Here is a 27,044-nt window from a genome sequence, read left to right on the forward strand (position 1 = left end):
AGAGGTAGACTGAGGAGGCACTAATGGGAAAGAGGGAGAGGGAAAAGAGTGTGTTATGAGGATGAATATGATCAAGATATAATATATATGCTATAGTTTACAGAATATTATTGTTTATACAATACATATCATCTAATTTGATATGTGTAGTGATCTATCTATCTAGAAAGAATATAATTAAAATTAATAAAAGAAGAATATATAAAAAGGTAGTAGAGGGTGTTGGTTTAATCAAAACACATTATGTTTTTGGATATCACAGTAAAACCTCTTTATGCAATTCATTTATATTAAATACAAAAAGAAACAAAATAAAATAATTACCAATCTCTAAAACATATTCAAAATACTACATCATGTTACATATTCTCTAAGAAATGTGGTCAATTTATTAAGGTCAGGATTTGGACAGTTGCTTTACAAGACAGAAAATTAGATATATCTCATCCATGTGGAGCATGTTAGTATTTCTATCACTTTATAAATTTTAGTAAAGCTGTTCTTGTAATGAGAAACCATTTAATAAAACCTACAATCTGTTTTAGACTTATCATTTTAATGTGATGATTGATTTCCTGCCAACTCACATAAGTTGAAGTAAGAGCCACTTCTAAAATCATTGGATTAAAAGGCAGATTGAATAAGGTAAGAAGATTAGTTGAAGCTCAAAGTATTAATTTAAAACTTAGTTGTTTTAAAGAATGTATTGAAATTTTAATATAGGTTTCAACATTAAAGTCACTTAAATGTGTGCTTTTAAAAAACAATCACCCTACTTGCATTTAAGATGTGGTAACTCATGACAGTGAAGACCAGAGACATGATGAGAATTTTTAAAATAAGAAATAATAATGCAAGCATTTAAAAATGTTCGAACCACCTAGTATATAGAATGCAATTCAACAAGTACAACTCTGAGTGTCAAGACAGTGTAGCAAGATAACGTGGCAGCAGGATTGAAACTATAAAATGGGTACCACCCCAGGAAAAGGGTAAATTCTGCAGAAGAAAGGGCTGATGGGCTAGAGGGAAGCAGAAGATAGTTTTATTTTTGGTAGGGAATGGAGACTACATCAGGTAACCAGGGTGCTTATGCAATGGGGTTATCTACCTAGAAACCTTGTGCTAAGCTAATAAACCAAGAGCAGAAAACCATGTTTCATATATTATCACACATTTGACTTTTAAATCTTATCTCTTGCAGAGTATGATGAAAATTCTGGTCTGGATGATGGAAATAATAACTACTATATTTGTTTTATAATAATATATTATAATCATAATTATTATGGAAATTAAACACTGAAAAGAATGGAAAAACTGACTTGTTGAAGCCTGTAGATTTAATGTGAATCTTGTCATTAAAACATCTTATTTACTAATGTGGGTATTTTTCAAAGAACTTGTCTTTATTATCAACAAACATATTAAACAGTGAAATAAAATTAGTAATGGATGAAGCTTTTAGATAGCCTTCATAAACTAAACTCTTCGTTAAATTAAAATATAATAAAATTATAAACACATGATATTATAAATAGTATGAAAACAGTAACAATACAGAAAACCATATTGCTGAAAATATAGCAAAATCTAGTAAATGGTAATATGCAAGAAAATATTAAAATATTAAAGAAAAATAATTTTGTAAAAATTTAAATAAATCAGAAAAATCAGAATTCTAAATGAATAATATTAGATCATATGTTGAATATTTATGGTTAAGTTCATATATGTATACATATATATTTAAATTTTTACCAAAAATGATAAAATCAATAATATAGACTATTTAAAAGTACAGCTTTCAAGGTGAAAGAAAGCAAAATCTGGTCAACCCTTAATTTTCTACCAGGAATTTCAGGCTCAAATAGATTCAATAGCTCATATTTCCAAGGGTTGAAATCATGAGCAGGTGCAGTCTACATAATGCATGCATAGATCAGTGGAAGAATCTTGCTCTAGGTGTTAGAATTAGCTAGCAATGATGCCTTTGGGTGAAGAAACAGCTGTGTCTTCCTCAGTAACATCTCCCCTGGATGAGAAAAGATGGGCACAACTCATAAAACTAGCAAATGATTGCTGGATTTTAGCCAAGTTATCATCACTATGGAACAAATGGCCAGTCTTTGCTGTCTCTAAAGCCTTTTGGACTTCAACTCATATAAGCCTTAATTCAGTTTTATTTATGAAAGAAAGTAAAAATAATTGAAAAATATCCTGAGAAACCTCAACAGACCTTAGGCACCCAAAGTAATAAAGGTTTGGCTAGGCACATATATAGAGGGGAAAGAAGCAAGCACAGGCAACATGTTAAGGAATGGAAACAATGGGAGAAAGGCATTGCTGAAAGTAAATTCATATTACTTTAACTGATTATTAATGAAATAAGAAAGGTCGGATGAATACAGATTTTTCTGTGAGTTTCCCTGATTAGATTTATATATAAGAGCAGTTCTGTCATTTGGGATTTCTTTTGCATCTTAAAAATAATATATGTATGTATGTGTGGTGACAAGTAGTAGCAGAGAAACTGAAAGTTGATAGATATGACAATCAGCTCCATAGGTACGTATGTGGGTAGGTAGGTAGGTAAAAAGTAGGTAGGTAGATAAGTACACAGGCAGATAAGTATGTAGGTAGGTAGGTAGGCAAGTAGGTGGGTAGATAGGTAGGTGAGTGAATGGATTCGCAGATACATGGGTAGGCAGGTATAGCTAAGTAGGTAGATTGACGTGTGTGTGCATGCGTGTGTGTGTGTGTGTTTGTAGATAGATAGATATAAGGTGGAATCAAATTGTTAATTAGAAAATAGTTCAAGTCATCTTTTGTATTTTACTTTAGAAATTTGATTTAAATAATCCCAATTTCATAACCCCTCTGTACTTCACTTTGACAATAAGGAAAAAATAGAAAAGATTTTATCAATATTTAAAAATATTTTGAAGTTCCCGGTTTTGAAAACTGCATCTTAGTTCATTTGAATTAAGATCAGTTGGTGTAAACACAGATAATCATTTCCTTCCTTTGATCCAGTGAAAAATGTTTCTTACTTGGGTACAGGTACTTTTAATATTCCATTTTCAGGCTATAGTGTACACTATATATCTTCCATGTAAAAATGCTATCATATTCTGAAATTGATGTTATCAGACAATTCAACTATCTGTACATTTGAGACCCTAACAAATATAACAAATGTAAGCAGTACCTTAGCACAAGTATTGAATATTTAGATGAACCTGTAATTATAGTGGCTTTGATAGTGTTTCTATAAGGTTGAAGAAAAGCAGCCACTTGTATCTATGGCAGCCATTCAACTTATTAATCTCAATTTCAACTAAATTTACCTTCAAATCTTCTGTTTCACACTTTCCAGAATTTCCTCTTATATATTAGCAGTTGAATATATTCTGTTACAACTAAGAAGTTAGATTTATTTAACCAAATCACTTAGTAATCTTTTTTTCAAAAAAGGTAAAGGAGCCATGGAATATGAGCCAAAAATGATAATGTGGAAAAGAAGAGATAAACCGATGGACAAATGGGTATTTGTAACAATTTTTTTTTAAAAGAGAGATCAAGAATAAAAGTAATTATAAGAGACAAAATGTATAAGTAGCATAAGAGTCAAAAGATGATGAAAACGAGGGAGAATTTCTTCATATTTCAAAGTATTGTTTTGGCTTTTTAGGAGCAGAAGAAACAACCATTCTCTGAGAATCTGAAAAATAAACTGGGCCAGCATTTCCCAGAAGAAAATGCATCTACTATATCTTCAAAGGTAGTTTCAAATATTTTGCTTGGGGAAAAAAATCATCTGTTCCAATTTCAGTTCCCATTTTGGGACAAATTAACTTACAGCATTTGAAATAGAATTACTTCCTTACTATTTTTATATTGTCATTTGTCAGCATAAACTAGTGTCTTCAGGCTTTCACAAGCATTTTTCAGAAAATTTAAATCAATAATCATTACAAAAATAATTATGAAAGAAAATGATTTAGGTTTTTCTTTCTACTTGTCTTACTTAAATATAATGCAATATTTATTTTGTGAAGATTCTTTATGTCCTACATCATTTAGAAAAATCCAGTCCTTATGATAGCCATAGGAGACAACACTTTCTCGAAACCACGCAAAATTTAAAAGTTGTTCTTACATTAGCGTCTGTTTGGGGTTTCTTGATGACAGAATTTTTGTCAGGCACTGGAAGCTGCCAGAATCTTCAAACATTTAGAGCTGATGAAGTGAACCCAGGTAGCAGTTGTGGAGACTTAATCTTAATAAACAGAAGAAACTGGAGCAGAGGCCTAGTAGAAGTCTTTCTTGAAAAAATATGCTGATCTTAAGTTTTCTATTGGATAATTGTGTTCCTCTCTATTACCTCCAGAAATACTGGAATAAACAATAATTCAGAGCTGATTTTAAGAAGGAAGAATCTGGAAGGGAGGCAAAGGAATTTTCTAGTTATGCCTGGCTGTTACAGCCATTATGGAAATACGATACTGGTATGGGTTCTAAAAGGACTCGCAGAAGGAAGAGCTATTTATTCTCTTTCCTAAGTCTAGATCCTCAGCTATATCAAGACATAGTGGGTTAGTGCCTTTCATCCCAAGATATCACTTAACAGTGATTTATTAAAGTTAAACATTTTTTAAAATTTATGTTAACGTTTCCCTATATTTCATACAGCACTTGAAAGTTAGCATGATACATTCAAGAATTGTAATATTTGAAAAATTTTATAACACACATATGTTCATTATTTGTCACTTGTGTTTAAGAATTGGGTTTAAGAATTTGTGGTAGGTACTTTGAATGGTTGATTTATTACCCTTCCAAATATTAACATTAATATGATTTTTTGTGGTTTATTATCTCATGAGGAAGCCAGAATACAATAAATTATAAATATTAGCAATATCTGAACAAAAATGAAACCTAATAAACAAAGTGACCGTTTTAAATAGTTATTCAGGTAGATGGTAATATCTAAGTGTTGACAGATGTCTAAAAATATTTTATTAGGTGTTCAAGTTTCAGACATACTCCTGCATAAAACATAATACCATTTCTAATTCTCTTGTAATAGTGAAGACCACCTAAAAGCCAATGTTTGATTTACTTAAATAGTTAACAAAAATTTATTGCAAGAGATAATTTTCACTGAATTTACAGTTTCAAGGAACATGTTACAAAACATAGTGCCATCAGCTTTGTCTAAACATTAAATAGGTGCAAATACACAAAGATTAAAAAAGAAACCAAGAGCATACTTTACAACAAAAAATTACAGTACTATAAATATATTGTATGTACATTTTACATACTGTTTAAGACATCCTTGTAATATACAGCATCTATTGTATCATTTCGCAAACTATTCAGTGCTTTAATAATATTATATATCGGAAACTTAAGAATTTATTTGCATCATTACACTTACAGTAACTGATTTGAAAATCAACAAGGCTGTATTTGGGCCAGTTTATTTCCACCAGTTAAATAAGCTATCAATTTAGAGGAACACTTATGCATATATAGCAGTCGTCGTGGTGAGCATATTTTCTTGCCCCTTGATGGTGATGACTAGAAGAGGGGTTGCAGAGGAATGACAGCTGGGTGTGGAGAAAGCAAGGAAGGGAACAGTGCATGGGGCAAAGGTGGGAATGCCAGGTGGCTAGGATGCAGAACCGAAGCTGGAAGGATTGGCATCTGAGCAGAAGCCATAAAAGGTGGCTGGTTCCCAGGGCAAAGCCTGGTTCCTACTGGTCCTACTGAGATCTGAGGTATAGATGTTCTGGTGAGAGCTGGGACTTGGGAAAGGAGCTGTTGGTGTGGCTGAAGTACTTTAAAAGTTCCTGCAGCTGCGGCGGCGGCGGCAGCGGCTGCTGCTGCAGCATGCTGTTGCAGTACAGTGTGATGGATGGTGGTTACAGAGGTAGAACACAGGGGCTGCTGCAAAGGCAAAGGCTGCAAAGGTGTGCTAGGGGGAGGGAGCGGAGTTGCAGGGAAATTAAATTTGACCTTGTTGGCCAGCATGTTTGGCTGTATAATATGCTGGTAGACCTCGAGATTTTTTAATTTCTCATGGTTGTCTAGTGGGATTAATAATGCTTGTTCTGGTAAAGCCAATGGAGCTAGAATTTGCTCTGTGGTTAAAAAGGTGTGGCCGGTGACATGTGCTTCCTTGAATGGTAATGGAGGCTGTGTGTTAAGGATTCCTGAATTATAACACAGCCACTCCGTGGATGCCTCATTCATCTTTCCATGAGGAAGAGCCTCAGCCAGCTCATAATGGCAAATGTAGGATTTAGGCTGTGACTGTCTAAAGTTCCTTTCAGTCTTAGGCAGCTTGAAAGGAATCTGCTTTCCATTGGTATTTGTAGTCTCACTTCTTTTGTGTTCAAGCAAGGTATTGTCGGTTGCTTGCTTTGTTGGGCCACTAACTACAGGTGTGGAAGAATCATGGGAAGGCTCTTGTATTGTACCAGGAGTGCTCTCCATTACCAAAGGCCCAGCTTCACCATCAGCTTCAGAAGGAGCTAAATTACTGGGGTGGAAAGCCAACTTGTCACTGGCTTTCTTTGATTGTTCTGAGTTCGTTTCCTTAATTTCACCTTCTTGTGGCTTTGCTTCCTCCTTTTTGTCTTCACTCATTAACCCATCCCTGTGACTCAAAGATGAATTTCCTTGCATGGGATGATCTGTATTTTCTTTGATCTCCAATGTTGTCTCACCTGAAGGGTAGAATCTTCTTTTTCTCCTTCGTTTCTTTTTAGGCCTACAGAGAGCAAAGGAAGCACTTGGTGGCCTCGAAAGTTCCTCTGGTAAATAATTTGGTCGATTTAAACTTTCATCTGAAGAATAAGAACATGAATGTTGTCTACGTTTCCGATGGAATCTTTCTGATTCACTCACAAGTGCATTGTAGCCTCTTTTGACAGGGGGATTCTGAGTCATGCCTTTTGTGTCTTTTCCAAGAAGTAAGCACTTGTGATCCTGACTACAGGTTGACAGTCTAGCTTTCCAGCAACAGTAAGTTCGAGAATAGGTTAAATTATGCTTCCCAGAATGGATTGGTATTGGATCAGATTGCTCATGTGAAGCTACTAGGTTCTTTTTGCAGTGGTTTTTGGAACTGAGAGCCTCTCTGTCATTGCACTCACTCATCCAGGATTTCCACAGCTCTTCATTTTCACTCATGTCTACAGGTTCTGGTTTTGGTCTTTGATTGGGTAATTCAGGTTCATCCAATAATTGTTCAGCAGCCACAGACTGCTTTTCTGAGATTGGCTCTGGGAGGATTTTCCTGGTTGTATCAGTGTAATGATTCTCCATTTCCATTTTATTAGGAGTTTCAGAGTCTTTGGTTTTCTCCCCGTGATGATAGAGACATAACTTTCTTCTTTTTTTCTTTCTTCTACTTTTATGGAACCAATGTTGATGAGCATCTTTCAACCTTATTTTGTTATACTTTTCATCTACAGTGTCCTGTTTTGTGTGACTTTTAGTAGCACTGTATTTTTCTGCTTTCCTGGTTCTGTAAGACATATTTTTATACCTCTGAACCATGGTCTCATTTTTTCCAGAATTACAGTTCTTTGACAGAGAATTATCAGCCAAAAGAGGAGTGACTTGATTGTGTTCATTTTTACTACTGACAATTTCACACTCGGAAAGTCCAGCAATAGATATGTCCCTGCTATCAGAGACTGGTCTCTTGGTAGCATCTTCCTTTTGCTGAGAATAAGGATCATTTAAAGGGAGCTTGTTTTTGTCTAAGTGGTTCTTCAACTTAGACTTGAAGTCAAAATACAAAGGATTGCAGCTATAAGAAATTGATGGTTCAGTAGTTGTATAGGCCAACATTTCTGATGGCCATGGAAGAACTGTAGATCCATGTTTGTTAAGTACAGGTACAAATGGCTCACATTGTCTTTTACATAAATCTAATTTTTTATGTAAGGTTGTGGTATCCTCTCCAGTATTCAGTGATGCCAGTGCTTCCAGGCTATTTTTATTTTCATTTTCAATTGTAGATTTATTATTCTTCACATTTTCCTCTGTGACAGCTTGTCCTGATATGCAATCATCAGATGCTTCAAGAACTGTGGATTTATTTCCTAACAACTCAGAACTGTCACTACTCACAGGTATGTCTTCATTAATAATAACATCCTCCAGTGATATTTGGTCTGTTAGTGGGACTGAATTTTGGCAATGATCTGCATTGGAAAATAAAGGGAATTGAAGCTGGCAAAGTGAAGGCAATAACAGTGTACCATTTTCACTAGAGACCTCTTTTATCTCTTGAGTGTGAGCAGTCTCGTTGTCAGTGTGCATGGCCTCTGCTGGATGAAAAGAGTTAGCCTTCTCCTCAGAATTCAAAAACATATCTGTTGTGGGAGATAGTTGAAGATGACAAGCACTGGGGACAAATCTACTTTTTCTGCTAAATTCTTTTTCCATAGAGGCATCATCATTGTACTCAGAGAAGGCTGCAGCTGAGGACTCTAGCTTCACGGATGCTTTCTTTGGAAATGCAAAAGAAAAGCCAATTTTGTGTCTGTGACTTCCCTGGGCTTGGTCCCCAAGTTGGTTATTTCTGGCTGTGTAGTTATTTGTACTTTCTGGATCTCCTGGAACTGTGGTAACATCTTTAGTGTTCTCTTCACTATGCATCAAAGTACACTTGAAATCTTGCTGGTTATTAACTGAATCCACAACAACTCTTTGGGAAATTTCATTGCAGTTCTCTCTCACAGTAACAGTCGTTGACTTGAACATGGGACCACTTCCAGGAGCACTACAATAGGAAACCAAAGTGTATGTTAAACAGGACACTTTGAAAGAAAGGTATTAAAACATAACTTAAAAATGCCATTAAAATATTTTCCCACTTTTGCGTGGAAATGACTTTCATATGGTACAATTGCCATCCTTCCACAGTGTCATGGTATTCTTGAGTTATTATTTGAGGGATATCATGGGAATAATTGTCTTGAGATGACATTTTCCAGCTACAAACAGCAATGTCTTTAGCCTGTTGCTATGTTTACAAATCAGTGCTTCCTGACTAAAAGTTTCCCATCTTTTGGTTTCTTCCAGGATATTTTAAAGCATTGTACAATTCCCTGAGGTACACTTACTTATAATTTACAAGTAGTTGACATCATGGCCACTATATGAAAAATATGAAGAGGGTTGACCAAATCCCATCATTATGACTTTAGGAAAGCTGGGAATTTGGTGGAATGATTCAGTCAGTTCAACTGACTTTCATTGAATGGATGATCCTCCAAGTGGTTTGCTGCCAAGCAAAGATTTCTTAGGGATATGAAGTACTAGCATGATGAGAGCTGAGTCTGTGGAGAATTTTAGACTCAATTTTTAAGTTATCCTGAATATTTGAGTTATATTGCACTATATTAGTCTAGATAATAGAATATGTTTGAGATATGGTATTAGAGAATACCATAACAAAGTAGTATGATTAAAAAACTGGATTAGCTGGGTGCAAGTGGCTCACTCATGTATTTCTAATGACTCAAGGAGCTGAGATCTGTGGGTTCTGGTTTGAAGCCAACACAGTCTTAGCCAAACCTTATCCAGCGTAAAGGCAGAAGTAAAGCTAGCTGTAGTTCACTTGTGAGAGTTAGTCTTGGGCAAAAAAGCTCATGGACCTTGTCCAGGCTGTGAGTTCAAGCTCCAGGATTGGCACCAAAAACAACAGCAAGTAAAAAGAAAAACAATATTAGTCTGTACACAGATACACTATATTCATAAATCTTATCCTTACACTACCAGATTTAATCTTGTAGATTTAAACAAAACATAGTGTGTTGTTGGTGCACTGACCTTATTTGCTGTGAAGTACCAGCACCACTTTCTACTTCTATATCTTTAAACATATGCAATCAATGAAACTGTAACCCCTCTGTACATCACTTTGACAATAAATAAGTAAATTAAAAAAAAGAATACAATCAATGGAAAACTGTGTGTGAGTATTTGTGTGTATTCAGTATGAACTATGTGAGGTCTATATTGAAGATGAAAATTTACATAAGAATCATCAAGGTTTTCGTCTACATATTTTTAACTCTAGCTCTTATTGCATATCAGAAATTACAGTGTTGAGTGCCATTTCTAGGACAGTAAATTACATAGGTCCCACACTTCTCTATTGCCTTAACTTGCAACATTTTTTCATTTATTCCCACATAAAATAAATATACCTCACTACTCTAACTGAATTGTGGCAAAGTTTATTTTTTCTGTTTCACATAGAATTCTAAATACATTCAAATTCTACTTTAATTCTTTGTCTAAATTTGGCTTCCCTAAAAAATGTTTTGCTATTTTTATATATTCCCAAACACTATTCTGTACAAAATATATATGGCATAAAATCTTTGTTATAGACAATAACATAAAAAGATTTATTTATAAGGAAAGTAAAAAGGCAATTTCCAAAGTGATTTTGTTTTAATAGCATTCTCCTAGCTGGGGTTATAAGGTCTGAATTTTAATACTGTTTTTATCTAACCACTGTTCACTGTGAGACAGAGGTCAAACTTTAAGAACTGTGAACTTCTAAAAGCCCAGTTTTAATTTATTCACAGAAATACTAATTTTGATCTGCTTGTAATGTGAACAGTTTCTTCGTGATCTCCTTTTTAAATTTTAAAGAGAACTTTGAATTCAAGTTCTCCAAATATTCATTCAAAAATTAAGTTTCCTCAAAACTGCTTTTGTTAAGTTCACAAGACAGATTCTTGCTCTCATCTTAAGTAACAGGTTTTCAGTTTCACCAAGAAATAGAACAGCTTTCAATTAAGACAGTTTAACTAGGACTATACTATCAGATTAGAAATATTATTATAAAGGTTATGTGCAGAGGGGTTACATAAGTCAGTAAAGGAGTACATATCTGTTTAGACAATATCATCTCTTGGTCTCTCCAAGCTGAAATTATAATAATGTTGGCTTCTTAATAAAATGTGTTTGAATAAAATATAAATTATTTTTACAACCTACAGAAGGCCATGGAAATATGTATGCCTTATTCTAGGTACAGAAAAGATAAATCTGTCCCATTTATTTCTTGATGTTCTAGCCCTTTCATTTTTGTCATAGTTTAAGGAAACTTAACGTTTCATTGCAAACTTACCATACAGTTTCCTTTCTTAGCTCAGCCAGCTTGTGCAAACGTTGGAGTGCCTTTTCCTGTTTTCTTTCATCTTTCCTGGATTTAGATGCTACATTCCGAGCAAATTCTCTTTGTTTCAGTTCTTTGAGTCTCTATTAAAAGATATGAAAATAATTAATAGTAGTGTGGTTTGTAGTACAATCAAAGTTCTGTTCTTTTTGGAATTTTCTAGTATACCATATCTGAGCTGACCGAAGGAAAGCACATCATTCATAATAACCTATACTTTACAGGAGTATTTTTTATCTGCAAAACTTAGAGCATATTATCATGCCACAGTAAGTGATATATTATGTTATATATGTAGACTGGACGTGAGAATTTTCCTTTCCTTCTTAATTGTTATCTGGTAAATTTATTTGCCTAATTCAGATGAGGCAATAAGATCATATGGAAATAAATTCAACAAATCTTCCAATTTCCTTATATTTTAGTTTTATATTTTACTCCTTATATTTTGGCAAGTTCTAAACTAGAAAATTTTCTGGACCTTTGCATATCTTCTAAAAACAAATTTGCTATATTATTTCATAAGGCAAAAGGCCTCTACTGAAGTGGTTTTAGTAACTTCTTTAGTAACATTTTGCAAATAATCCAAAAACAGTGAAGAAAGTCAGTATTGCTTTGATGGAAGTTTTTATGGATATTATAAGTATTTTTATTAAAGAAACATTTTAATGATTTGAATGCCAGATAAAAGAGCATAAAGAATTGAATACAGAGGATAAATAGACATGTGTGGAGTATGCTTTAAGGAACATTGAAATGGTCCCAAGGTCCAAATCATTTCGTTATGTCTTTCATGGAGACATATTATTAGAATACCCCTTTTGTGACCGTTAATGTTATTACATATTTTTACTATGTCAGAATCTTGAAGGATTCTAGGGAAATTAAACTTTCACCAGTCACAGTTTTGTAAAGTTAATAAAGTTTTATAAGTTCCCTATGCATGTATATAGATACATACCAAAAAGCTTAGAAGAATGCCCAATACACAAATACTTACTCCATAAACACTTGTTAATTTATTAGGTAAATCACTTAGAACCTCCAAACTAGAAATTCACTGCCTCAAAAGCTGCTATTGACTCTGATTTAATAATACTAAACTTTCAGCTACCCTGATTATTATTCTCAATTCCATCAATATAGCACCATATAGTGGAGGAATCATAACATAACCAGATCTCCACCTTCAAATTCTTTCCTATATTTTACTTGATGCACTTTATATAAGTATACAGACACACATGTAAATATAAACCAATCCTCTGTCTCTATACATGTGTGAATTTTCTAGAAAAAAAATAATTTTACAAAGATATTTGAAGTATGCTCAATCCATTAATACATATGTGCAAAATTTTTTTTTCCAGAGTAGGACCTATTTTTTTGGTGATACTGAAGTTGAAATGTAGGGTCCTGTACTTACTTTACTTACTTGCACAGCAGGTACTATGCCACGTGAGCCATGCCTCCAGCCAAACTGTCTTACTGGTTAATAAGAGTCTTACAACATTTTCTGCCCAAAGTGGTTTCAAACCATGATCCTTTGGATTTCAACCTCCTGAGAGCTAAAATTACCAAGCATGAGCCACTAGTACATAGCAAATTTCATTCTTAATATTAAATCAATTAATGAGTGTGTGTGGCGGGGGTGGGGAGGCTGTTCCTGGGGTTTGAACTCTGGCCTGAGCACTGTGCCTGAGCTTTTGTCCTCCAGGTCAGATTGAAGCTCAGCTCCACTTCTGGCTTTCTGGTGGTTAACTGGAGATAAGAGTCTTAGGGCCTTTCCTAACCAGACTGACTTTGGTTCATGATCTTCTGGTCTCATCCTCCTTCGGTAAATCACAAGAATGAACCATTAGTGCCAGCCATTTTGTTTGGCTTTTTGAAGCAGGATTTAAACTTTATCACTTTCAAGTCCATCTACTGAGTTTTGAGATTATTGACATAAGACACCATGCCTGGCTTTCAGAATAGTATTTTTAGTCAGATACATATCCTGACCAACAAGAGAAAATATAAAACTATATTTATGATTATTGAGTTTGTACTTAATTACATCCATGACATTGTGTCATAACTGCATATCAAACCTTTATAAACATTTCTGTGTTTATATGATTACTCTTACAGTAAAACTATTGGAATACAATATAGACAGTGCTTGTTTTGATATGAATATTTTTCACACAACCACATAACTGTACACTTCCCTCAATAGATATATATGAGTGTATGTTACATATCCTTTGATCATAGCATTAATCATTTAAGAAAATATAGACAGCAAGTAATATAATATATATATATATATATATATATATATATATTTCTTTTTTTTTTGCCAGTCCTGGGCCTGAGCGCTGTCCCTGAATTTTTTTTGCTCAAGGATATTTGAGCCACAGTGCCACTTCTGGCCATTTTATATATATATTTTTTATATATGTGGTGCTGGGGAATCGAACCCAGGGCTTCATGTATACAAGGCAAGCACTCTTGCCACTAGGCCATATTCCCAGTTCCCCATTCTAAATTTTAACTTCTGTTAATATTAATATTGTTAATATTTTGCTAATATTTTGTTCATATTCATTTGCTTGATAAGAAAGCAGAAATATTTTGCATATATCAGCCCTGCTCCTTAAAATGCTGCAAGCAGTATTATTAGAATTGTTCATTTGATTCTGGAAATAAATACATCTGTCAAGAAGGCTTGAATTATTATTCATCTTTAGAATAAAAACTAAATAAAGGAAAACATATTTTAGGGACTTTTCACCAGTCATTATAAATGTTAGAATCAGGATTTCTTAAAACATGCCTTTTGATTTTTCCTTCATATATATTTTACTGTGTTATTCAAGCTGTTTACTCGTGGGGACTACGTGACAAAATTATGATGCATATATTCAATTTATCTTCCATTGAGTGATTCCAACAGGATATATTCTACATAGAGCTGATATATAAATGAGACAAAAAGAAAAAAAAATCCTACTCTTCTTAATGGTATTTTTATCAGTTGAATGTGAAAGATATTAAAACACATAAGTATGGTAGATGTATAGCCTACAGATAGTGCAAACTGAAATGGTTGAAGCAAAGTAAGCAGGGCCAGAAGAGGAATAGACATTTCAAATATAGTGATTAAAAAGGCTTATTCTTTTTTAAACAAATTATCACAAATTCATCATGTTAAAATACCCTTGTTTATTATCAGATAGAGTTCCCAGGGTCAGAATGCTTGTGTTTTGCTCAATCAAGGTGTTTGTTAGGCTTGATTTTCATCAGGAAGCCTGTCTGAGAAATTTCTTCTTTAGAGCTTGCAACATGATGTCCCTGTAGTTATAAGACTGAGAACCTTACTGCCAACTGCAATCACTCTTAGCAACTGCAGAGTGGCAGCTCTTACCCGGACCAGGACATTTTCACCAGCTCTTTTACATGATGGCAGCTTCTTTGTACAATTAACAAGGAACAGTTTCTACCTCCATTCTGCTCAGATAGTCACCTATATCACATTATATAGATTTATAGAAGCCACAGAGTTAATGGTGAGCATCTACTCACTTTTTTATATTTGGTTTGTTACAAAATACATTACAGACTCACTAATGGTACAATACTGAGAATTCATGTAGAAAACTTGCCTTATGGAAAGCCACATTGGGATGATAACATTTGAGAAAATACTTGTAGGAAGTGAGGACGTATTTCAGATTAAAAAGTACAACAGGGCTGGGGATATAGCCTAGTGGCAAGAGCGCCTGCCTCGGATACACGAGGCCCTAGGTTCGATTCCCCAGCACCACATATACAGAAAAACGGCCAGAAGCGGCGCTGTGGCTCAAGAGGCGGAGTGCTAGCCTTGAGCGGGAAGAAGCCAGGGACAGTGCTCAGGCCCTGAGTCCAAGGCCCAGGACTGGCCAAAAAAAAAAAAAAAAGTACAACAAAACAACAATAGCAACAGCAACAAAACCACCTCTAAGCAGTGAGAACAGAGTAAAAAGTGAAAGTAGCTGTTTCTGTTTTAATGATTTTTACTCATGGAATAAAGACTGCTTGGCAACACTGATGCTTTTGAGCTTCTAATTCACAAATGATGGGAGGAAAAATAACTATTGATACTATGGACAAGTGGCAAATGACACCAGATAAAACTTGTGTTGGTCTTATCAGAGTACATTGGAAACTGTATATACTGGTATTAGAACTAGGAAAGTGAAAGGGAATATCAAAATCAACAGATAAAGGATAAAAAGACAAATGACTCCAAAAGCAATACTTGCAAAACCATTTGGTGTAAACCAAATGAACAACTCATGGGGGGAGAGGGAAAGGGGGAGGGGGGAGGGGGGAATGAGGGAGGAGATAACAAAGAGTACAAGAAATGTACCCAAGGTCTACGTATGAAACTGTAACCTCTCTGTACATCACTTTGACAATAAATAAGAAAAAAATTTAAAAATAAAATAAAAAAACAACAGTTTTTTAAGCCAAAAAAAAAACCATTAAAAAAAAACTTGGGTTGGATTTACAGATAGCTGTGTGTGAGCTATAGTCAGCCTCCTAAAGTAGTTAGATACAGCTGTACAGCTTCTTCCTTGGACAACCCCAGAGGCCAGTAATGATGGAAAATACCCCAACAGGCACTACTTCATGCAATGAAGTTGATTGTTCATTGTATTTGGAAACAGAGACAGTCAGTTTATTGAATGATGTATCTATGCATAAGCTGAGAACGATGGTTTGAGTGGAGGGTTAGAGGAGAAACAATGAGCAATTCCAAGCACTCTCCTGGGAAAATCCCAGGATGGTATTTGTTCTCAGTATAAATACTCAGCAAAGACTATGGTTGGCAGAAAGGGATTTCAATAATCAAGTGGACAGATTGTCTTGTAGTGTGACAACCAGTAAACGTTTCTTCAGTTAGCCTTGCTATTACCCAATGGGATTATTTTTAAAAAGTCATGGAGGTAAGGAAACAGGTTATATATAAGTGCTGAAAAGTAGAGTTCCACTCATTGAACTCAGTCCAGATCCACGAGCTAGACTAAAACTTATCTCCTACACGATTATCCCCTGGCCGATCAGCGAGCTGCCCACTGGCAGCTGATTCAACTAGACTGCTTCCATTCTTAAAGGAATACCATTAAATTCTTCCTGGAATAGAAACTTGCTCTAGATATGGACATGCCTGCTCTGCACACAATACTGCTCACCAAACCATTCACAGACACCTTATATACAACTGCTGTATACTACATAACATTGTTCTGTTTAAAATAACTCACTTCCTAGAAAATAAAGTTCAGCAATAATCCTGTGCTTATCAAATTAATGGGCTTGCTATTTTTTTAAATGTTCCAAAGCATCTGCTTTGTAGACTTCAGAACCCTCAGCCGTAGCTCTAGCAAGTTGGTAATACCTTGCAGGGCTGTGGTGAGGTTCTCCAGTAGGCTGTGATAAGTTTGGAACTAGCATTCAATACCAGTTGCTATGTACTTGAATACCAAAGCCAGAATTCATGGCTCTACAAATCAATTAATTGAAAGCTAAGAGTGGTTTCAGTCCCTATAGTGATCCATTACATTACCTTTCTACCCATATCCGTGTGCTCTGCTGGCCTAGGTATCTTAGTTCAGGGGGAGGAATATTTCCACTGGGTGATTTAGTAAGGATCTGTTTGAATGAAAAGCTAAGACCGTTACCTGGTTACTTTTATCCTTTAATACCTGTCAATCAGTGGACAAAAAAGGGATTCACTGTGTTGCATGAACTATCAAAGCCAATTGGGCTGATGCACAATTGGAAACAAAAAGTAGTATGTAAACTACAGGTGCATGTCCTAGACCATGATCTGGGAGAAAAGTCAAGGGAAAAGGACAACCACTCAACAGAACTAATAAGAGCACAGACACTTTAACAGTGATCGTAGCAGATAGCTGAGGTGCTTCCTGAGTGAGTACAATAGGAATAGGTGGCTAAATAAGACTGTTAAAAAATATCAGCTGCAACCATGTGAATAGTCACAGAAGTGAAAACACTAATTGTCATCAGGAATAGTTGTTCATGTTGTTGATATATATATATATACATATATATGATAGCATATGACATAATATTTAATACATCTCTCAATATCCATAGGGATTTTTTAGGTCCCTGAAAATTCTTCATATAAAGTGGCACAATATTTGCATATAACCTCCATATATTCTCTTGTATGGGTTAAATCATCTTTAGGTTATTTACAACACTACATACAATGTAAAATCAGTGTAAATACTTCTTATATGTACATTTCAAATTGTAAGAATGTTCGCACATTTAATAAGGAAACAATATTTTCAACTATTTTTGACCCACATTGAATTCCTGATTGTGGAACCCACAAATAAACCACAAACAGATAAGAAACCACAAAAACATACACACTAAGCTAATTTTCACTATTATACTTTTATCATAACTTATAAAATGCATTGGAATTTATCACACTCTTTTCATGGGTATTTTACATCCTAGGTTTTAAGTTACAGGACATTAGGAAAAATGAACATCATCACCTGATGATATTTCATCACATTTAGGGGAAAGAGTTTGGTTTTCAGTTTTATCCATGATAATTGCATCATACTAGTCAGGAATAAGCTTGTTATTGTGTTTCTATTGGATGTTAAGTAAGGGTTAGTGAGCTGTGAATGAGTACCCATTCAGGAAGAAGCAGAATGGTGATACTTAAGAATATGTGTCAATTTGGCCTGTCCATAGTACCCAGTTGACCAAACACTAGTCTAGATTCTTCTGTGAAAGAGTTTTGTAAAAATGATATGAAAATGTAAAACAAATTTTGAGGAAAGTAGATCACCCTTTATAATATATAAATCTGACTCATTTAGAACTAACGAGCTTAAGGAACTTCTAAGAATTATGTCTTCAGACAGCCCTCATCAACTCTTCCCTGGGATTCCAGCTGTCACCCTGCCCTGTAGATTTTGAACTTATCAGTCCCTCCAGTTATACAGACCAACTAATTAAAATCTGTCTCCAGCCCCCTTTCAGTCCCCATCCCTCCAGGCCCTATGTCTCAGGAGAATGCTAATAGATTTTTCACATGGAGATGAGTGCATTAATTTGATGTCCTTGATAAGCAATATTAGTTGCTTTCACATATATATTTTTCATTAATAACATTCAAATCCTTTGCAAAATAAAACTAAAGTCGAAGCTTTTCTTATATGTAAGTGGTTATGAAACATGATTCACACTAATTGAATTGTAAACCAATTATCTCTAAAGTCAGATATCCTTAAATAATAAAGCAAAACATTTAAAGAAAAACCCACAAAGACTACTTCATGAGAAGAAAATCTCCTGAGTTTTTTTTAATTATCTTAAGAAATTGGACAAAGGATCTGTCATTCAACAAGGCAGTTTCTTTTCTGAGTTTTAACCAAAGTAATCAGTCCTCACTTATGCCTGAATAAGTATTAATGTACATATCAGCAGCAACCCTCTCAATTGTGAGACTGACACTTTAGCAGAGGCCTTGATGTTACAAATAAGAAAGCAGAGAAACAAAAGATACTAGTCCCAAGTAGCATTTTAATTGTTGCAGTAATGTTGTTCTGATGTCCATGCAATTTGAAAATAAATAGTTTAACACCGAGGTATATCTATATCAGTATCTGTATCTATACCTATACCTATATCTATATCTATATCCATATCTATATCTATATCTATATCTATATCTATATTTATATCTATATCTGCTGGCTAATTGTCTATATCATCTTTGACCTTCTTATGCCTCATATGAAAGCTAAAGCTCTCTCCAATGTTTACATTTTGAGATATATCTTTCAAATGTCACATTTTAAGATTGAGTGGTTATTAAGTAAAACATACAACTACAGCAATAATAAAAATTGCTGTAAGTGATATTTTCATCAAAAATAAATTTGTGAGTCTTTGTGTTAGTGCTTCTGGTACTACTTTCACGTGTATGTGTGTGTGTGTGTGTATGTGTGTGTGTGTATATCTTATTTAATCCATTATCTGGTATTACTGTTTCCCAAAGCTTAAAACATTCCTTTGAAATGAAGAGAACTGTTTTCCATCAAGATCAATTTTCAATGGCTTTTGAAAAATCTAAGTAGGCTTTTACCTTATAGAGAAGAAATATCTCAAAGAATTACAACTCAATCATCATCTCAATTTCCTGCATCAATTTAACTCTCTGGAAAGAAACTATGCTCAGGGTACTATTAGAATGTTAGCAAATATAATTTTTTTTCAGAGGAGGTTAAGATATTCTAGTGGATGTTCTCAGACTTAAAGTGTAATTTCCCTCTAGTCATTATTTAATCAATGGCATTATGCTGAGTGATCCTGTGGAAGAGTCCTTTTATTTAAAAAAAAATTCATTTTCTATTACTATCATGAATACATATTATTTGGACTTTTTTTTGGCAGCTTTAAAAGCATCTAATCTTTTAATGGCATATCAGATCTGAACAATATCTTCCCCCAAGGCCTCTCATTCTTTAGATTCCATTAACTTGAGGCTCTCTTTGTGGATAAAGAGCCCATTCTAGTTCTCATATAAAAGTATTTGCAATCAGAGTGTGTTATGGCTAAAATGGATTTTCCAACCATAGAGTTCATTTTCTTAAGTGCTGGATCAGGAGTATCGCAGGCATTGTAAATGCTCATGAATACTTGCCAAACTGAATTGAAACAGGATAGCAATGATTAACTTCTTCATACAATAGATGAGTTGAGCATTTGTTAACACAAAACTATGAAAGATCTTAAACAGTGAGAACAATAGAAAATTGGTTGTAAGAAATGTTGACATTATTATTATTATTATTATTATTATTATTATTATTTCAGTATTGGGGCTTGAACTCAGTGCCTGTGTGCTATACCTGAGCTTTTCTGATAAAGCTAGTGTTGTACCACTTGATCCACAGGTCCATTTCTGGCTTTTTGCTTGGACAATTGGAGATGAGTGTCATGGATTTTCCTACTTGAGCTGGCTTCAGACCACTGTCCTCAGGTCTTATCTTCCTAAATAGCTAGGATTATAAGTGTTCTAAGAATTAACAGTCCCTGGCTGAATTATTTTTAAAAATATTTCAACAACTTCAGTAAGCAGAAAATGTAGAATGATTGAATCATGCCTCAACTTTACAATTATATATTATGAAAATACTACAAATAATATTAATAATATAATTTATTATATATCACATAACATATAATATGTACTATAATAGTATTTTACAGGACATGTCAGTATTTAATAATGAAATTTTCTACATCTATAGACATAGAATAAAATATAGAATATCATAAAATTTCTATTTGTAAGGTAAACTCAGAATAATATTAGTTCCCTTTTTCACTGTATAGTATTTTTTCCATTTTTATGAGCAGTCTTAGTTGAATTAGCCTTTCTAAAATTTACATTTGAAAAATAAAATCAAATGAATTTTAAAACTGAAACAAGGTTATATTTAAGGATCTAGTTTCTGTTTTCTGCATGTGAATACACACTTTTGCCAGTACCACCGTTGAAGAGTCTATCTTTCTTCTAGCCTATGATTTTGGCTCTCTTATCAAACAATAGCTGGGTATCACTTTGTGGTTTTATTTCTGGTTCTTCTGCTCTTTTCTTTGGTCTTCAGTTTTATTTTTGTGCCAATACCAAGCTGTTTTGATTACTATGGCTTTGTAGTAGAGTTTGAAATGTGGTGTTGTTATTCTTCCAACACTGTTATGCACAGTTGGGATTACTTTCATGATTTGGAGTCTTTTGTTATTCCATGTGAAGTTTTGGATTGCCATCTTATGTCCTTGAAAAACATTGTTATGATTTTGATGGGTATTACATTGAATTTGTCAACTGCTTTAAATAGTATTGGTATTTTCACAATGTCAACTCTTCTAATCCAGAAGCATTGAATTTTAAAAGCTTCCACCATAGAATTCCTTCATAGCTTTGGTTAAGTTAATTCCTGGGTATTTTACCTTATTTTATTTAAGAGTATTTTAAATGGGGTTGCTTTCTTGATTTCAGTCTCTTCTTATTGTTGGAAAACAGGGAAGCTGCTCTTTTTTATTTTTATTTTTTTTGGTTTGATTTTATACCTTGATACTTTGCAGAAGTTTTGGATCAGCTCTAGAAGGTTCGAGGTGGGGTGAGTCTATATGGTCTTTTAAGTACAGGATTATGTCATCTGTTTTACTTCTTGCCTCACTATTTGGATCCCCTTTGTGTTTTTCTCTTGCCTTATTGCACTTGCTAGGAATTCCAATAGTATATTGAAGAGGAGTGGATAGAGTGAACATCCTTTTCCCATTCTTTTTTTTTTCCATGTTACGTATAATTCTGGCTCTAGGTTTTTCATATACAACCTTTATTATACTGAGAAATGATCCATGTACTCCTAGCTTCTCCAGAGATTTTATCATGAAAACGTGTTGAATCTTGCCAAAGGATTTTTTCCTGCAGCTATTGAGATGATCATATGGTTCTTATCATTGCTTCAGTGGATGTGGTGTGTTATTTATTGGTGTGTGTTAAATCAGCTTTGCCTACCTGGGATAAATCATGTTTGATCCTAGTGTATGATTTCTTTGATTACTTGTTACAAGAACGGGTATGGAAAATTTTAGGGCTCCTGCATACATATGCAAACTTTCTAAATTAAGATCCAGAAACACAACATATGAAAGAAAAACTTAATAAGTGGGATTGCATGCAACTCCAAAGTTTCTACACAGAAAATGACGTGGATAACAAGCTAAAAGGAAAGCCCATAGGATGGGAGAAGCTTTTACCTGCTGTCATCAGACAAGAGTCTAATATCCAAAATATACTTAACACAAAACAATTACATTCGCAAAGTAATGACAACTGAATTAATAAATGGGCTAAAGACTTAAACCAAAATTTCTTAAAGAAAGTAATAATGGCCCATAGGCACATGAAATATTGTTAAATTTCAACGGCCATGAAGGAAAAGCAAGTCTTACCAACACTGAGATTCTACCTCACCCAGGTTAGAATGGTCATCATCAAGAAAACAAACAATAAACAAACAATAAGGTAAGGTTGTGGCCATAAGGCAATTGTAATACATTGATGGTGGGAATGTAAGCTTGTTTATCAACTCTGGACAGCAGTGTAGAGGTTTCCCCCCAAAAACCAAACAAACAAAATTCTTTCCAGTCTCCATTGTCATCTGAGTGGTCTCATTAATCATTGATTTTCAGACCCCATAACAGCCAAGTTACATTTTTTCTTTTGCTTTCAGTGACTTTAATAATTTTTATTTTTAAGAATTATTTTTATGAGATAAAGTACATCAAATTTAGGAAAGACTTGAGGAGGCTAGCTCAGTAAGAGAAATTCTGCAAGTGAGTCCCACTTTCAGGAGGTAAACTTGAACTATTGGTAAAAAGGCAATCTAGATAATGTTAGACTTAATTGTAAATATTATATCTATTAAGTGTCCAAAGTATGTGAGCAGATAGATGAATAATTCAGTTATATCATAAGAACCTAGAAAAGTGCAAGGCCCTTAGTTGAAATCCCCAGTACTGGAAAAGACAAAACAAACAAAAAAAGAATCTAGTAAATGGAGATGTCACAGGGGGTTTCAGACAACACTTAGAAATGGAAAACAAATTCCAGGGGCTATGTTTATTACCATTTGTCCTCTTAAAAGTGTAAAGTATATAAGGAGGCTCTGATTTCTTAATATTAGTTAAATAAAGTACCATTTCGAATAAAACTGATATGAGAGACTGATCCAGATTGCTCCAAGTCTACTGTTGTTGCTATGGTTATATGTCATTAGCATTGCTTTCACCTATAAACTTATATCACTAATGTAAAATGTTTGTAATTATTTACTTGAAGTAATGAGTTTGGAATAAATGTGGCCCCCATTATGCCATTGGTACATTTTCTTTTTGAAACCAATTATGATGTGATCCAGGCTCTCCCTGCTTTCAGTTAAGAACAAGATTGTACCAAGTAAATAATTGCCTACACATGAATTCTAAAAGGTCCAATGAAAACATGAGTCTGAATAGTTCTCAAAGTTACTACTAAATAAAACTATATTTTAGGACTTTATTTTAAAAAGTGACAACCTGCATTGAAAAATCTGATGTTCTCTGTAAACTAATTAAAAAGGAGTGAATATCATTGATAACTTATTTTTCTGACTCCTGCGCTTAGTATTTATTAATCTAGTACACTCAAACTTAAGTGGCCATCTGCCTTAAATGATCCACTTTGTACTTAAACAACAGAGTACCAGTTTTGATTTTGTACATAAACCAATTCATATAATTATGTTAAAACAAGTATAAATAGGTATTTTCTTATTATGCATGTGTACAATACTAATAACCAAAGGATATCCAGTAAGGAAAAATGGAGTGGTTCTTTTAGAAATATCCTAATCTTTTTTTTTTTAGGCTAATGATTGTCTTTTATTTTGAACTAATCTAGTTTATTTTGTTATATCATTGCATCTCAGCAAATTTAAAAGCACAAAAGCAACAATCCAGGGGCTGGTGGATTATGCCTAAAACTCTTAACTACTCAGGAGGCTGAAATCTGAAAATCAAGATTTGAAGCCTACTCAGGCAAGACACTTCCTTATACTCCTATCTCCAAATGGATGAACAAAAGTCTTCAGTGGAGACAAGTCTCAAGTGGTAGAGCACCAGCTTTGAGCAACAATAACAACGAAGAAAAAAAAAGCCAAGCAAGAGCTCAAGTCCCTCAGTTCAAGCACCACTACTGGCAAAATGAATGAATGAATAAATGAAATAAATTATATAATAAACATTAGTAATTTCACAGCTGTCTTTGAACACCTTCTGGGTGTTGAGCTGTGTCATCCAGACTGGCCTCACCTCACTGTCCTCCGCCTCCCATGTGCTGGGAGTATAGGTGTTTACCGAACTACTTGGTCAGACTTCTACCCCCACACAGGAAGTATAAGGTCCTAAATTCAATCCCCTTGTATCCACTGTCACATATATTTAAACAAAGAGATTTGTATCTTGCTTTTTCTTGTATATAACTTTCACTTTTTTTCTTTTGTTAATAGTGATTGACCTCAGGGGCTTAGGCGCTGTCCCTGAGCTCTTTCACTCAAGTCAAGGCTAGCTCTCTACCACTTGGAGCCACAGCTCCACTTTCGGATTTCTAGTAGTTAGAGATGACAGTCTCACAGATCTGCCTGCCTGGGCTGGCTTTGAACTTTGATCCTGAAATCTCAGCTGCCTGAGTAGCTGGGATGACAGGTGTGAGCCATTGGCATGTTCCTTCTCACCTGCTTTCTTTGTGCAGATTTGACTATTTTCAGTAGTTCATGCAATGGAATCTGACCTTCAATATTAGAAATATCCGAATCTTAATACTCAAAGACACATATTGATATTGTCATTGCCCTACATACTTGTGATGAACAGAATACAGAATTGTGTGTGTGTGTGTGTGTGTGTGTGTGTGAATGAGAAAGTGACTGAAGGAGACACAGACAGAAAAAAAACACAAAAAGCGAGAGATGGAACAGAGAGAGAGGGCAGGGAGGGAGATGGAGACAGAGACAGAGACCAAAAGAACAAGTTGGATAAGAAGTGTACTTCCCTTACGAATCAAACTGTAACCCCTCTGTACTTCACTGTGACAATAAGGAAGAAGAAGAAGAAATACAAAGAAAAAGAAAAAGAAGATTATAGGCTGATTCTGATTTTGAACAACAAAGACGAGGTCATAACACAAAGAATAAATGTGATCTGTCAAAAGTAGAGAAGCCAAAGAAACAGATTCTCCTATAGTGCTTTCAGATAGAAAGAGCTATACTGACACTTTGCTTTTAGTACTACTGACATCTACAACTGTAAGGCACATTTGTTGTTTTAAGCCATTAAGCTTGTAGTAAATGTTACCTAGCAGTGTATTTTACTGAAGCAACAGAAAATAAAAAGAATAACTAAGATACATACATACATACATACATACATACATACATACATACATACACACATACATACATATTTTTTTTGCTCTCTAAAGAAACTTACTATTCCTGGTGAAATAGATGTTAGGGAAAGAACAGGTTTAACTTCACAGAAGTTATAAAAACTCCAGGTTTTATTAAACATTATCTGATAATTTTATAAAATGTAACGGTGTTTGTGTCTTCCTCTGTTTAATGTATCTTATCTTTTAGAATATTTTTAAATCCAAAATAGAAAAAAAATCTGGTAATGTTTCTCCAACTGTAAAATGACATGAAACTATGATAATTATTTATAACTATTACCTAGATGAAGGAAAGTTGAATCTGCAGGCTAAACTTCTACCAGTATATGTTTATTTTACAGTCAACAGTATACTATTTTCATTTAAATATTTCTTACATATGAAGGGATACTTGTTACAGTTTTGGACTCTGTTGTGTTGTGATTTCGTCCAATGATATTATTCCTTTTACTTTTAGTTATTCAATGCTCTAGAAAGTGCTATAGAAATAAGAAATAGGAAAATGAATGATTTCACCAACATAAAATTTTACAGAATAGCATTTTTCATAGATGGAATATATACTGACAGAACTCCAGGAAAGGTAGTAACTACATTTCCTGGAAAAAATCATGAAGAATTATAAATAATTTGGGTAAATTGTCAAACATAAAACAAAAAAGTAAGAGAAGGGTCTTTAAGAGCAGATGAGATATGGCAGAGAGTTTTGAAATCAGGAAGACAGAGGAAAGAATGGAAATGGTCACAGTTTACGAAGACAAATGAAAAAAAGCTAAATAGCTCTATTGCTATGTGGAAAAATCATCTCAAATTAAATGGCTAAAAATGTAGCAGGGTACTAGCCTTGAGCGCAAAAGCTCAGGAACAGTGCCCATGCCCTGAGTTCAAGCCCTGAGATTGACACAAGAAAGAAAGAACATTTCTCTTATGGCCAAAGTTGTGGAATATTTCTTCATGTGTCTACTGTCAATTCTTGCTTCTTATTTTAAGAAGTTTCTCTTTAAGTCTTTAGCCCATTTATTGATTGGATTATTGAATTTTTGAGACTTTATTTTGGGGGACTTAATTTTTTTAGTTTTAAGTACATTTTAGATATAAGGCCTACATCTTTTCTATACCTGGTAAAAATCTCTCATTTTATATATTTTCTACTTACCTTCTTAGCTGTGTCCTTTGCTGCTCCGAAGCTCTTCAGTTTGATGCAATCCCATTTTTCCAGTTTTTCATTAATTTGCTGTGATTCTCAATCTTAAGTTTTGACCCATGCCTAGAAGGAATAGTGTTTCTCCCACTGCTTCCAGTAATATTTTCTTGTTATCTTCCCTTACATTGAGATCTCTGATTCATTAAGAATTTATCTAGCTTCAGTTTTCTGCACATAGCCAATTTTGCCAGCATCATTTGTTGAAGAGGCTGTATTTTTCCCACCTATGTTTTTGGCTCCGTTATCGAAAACTTCCCCATCACCCTAGTGAGAATGGCCATTGTCAATAAAATGACCAATAAGAATGCTGGCAGGGCTGCGGCCCCAAGGAAACTCTACTACACTGTTGGAGGGAATGTAAACTCTGGTAAGCAGTATGGAAGTTCCTCAAAAGGCTAAACACAGAGCTCTCCCATAACCCGGCAATCCCACTCAAGGACATTTACACAATTGCTCACAAACAAGGCCATACTGAAGATACCAGCACAATCATGTCCATTGCAGCACTATTTACCATAGGCAAG

General features: G+C 34.4%; 1 protein-coding gene across 1 annotated transcript in view; it reads right to left on the minus strand.

Annotated features, from left to right (window-relative positions):
• Positions 1-5,592: 5,592 nt before the first annotated feature.
• Positions 5,593-27,044, minus strand: part of Znf804a (zinc finger protein 804A) — a 225,857-nt gene continuing 204,405 nt past the window's right edge. Inside the window, exons 3-4 of the mRNA XM_048344213.1 lie at positions 11,180-11,310; positions 5,593-8,812 (exon numbers count right to left, since the gene is read on the minus strand). Of these exons, the coding sequence (XP_048200170.1) occupies positions 5,593-8,812; positions 11,180-11,310 (3,351 nt within the window). The remainder of the gene's footprint in view (positions 8,813-11,179; positions 11,311-27,044) is intronic.

Source organism: Perognathus longimembris, chromosome 4, assembly GCF_023159225.1.
Source record: "Perognathus longimembris pacificus isolate PPM17 chromosome 4, ASM2315922v1, whole genome shotgun sequence".
NCBI lineage: Eukaryota > Metazoa > Chordata > Mammalia > Rodentia > Heteromyidae > Perognathus > Perognathus longimembris.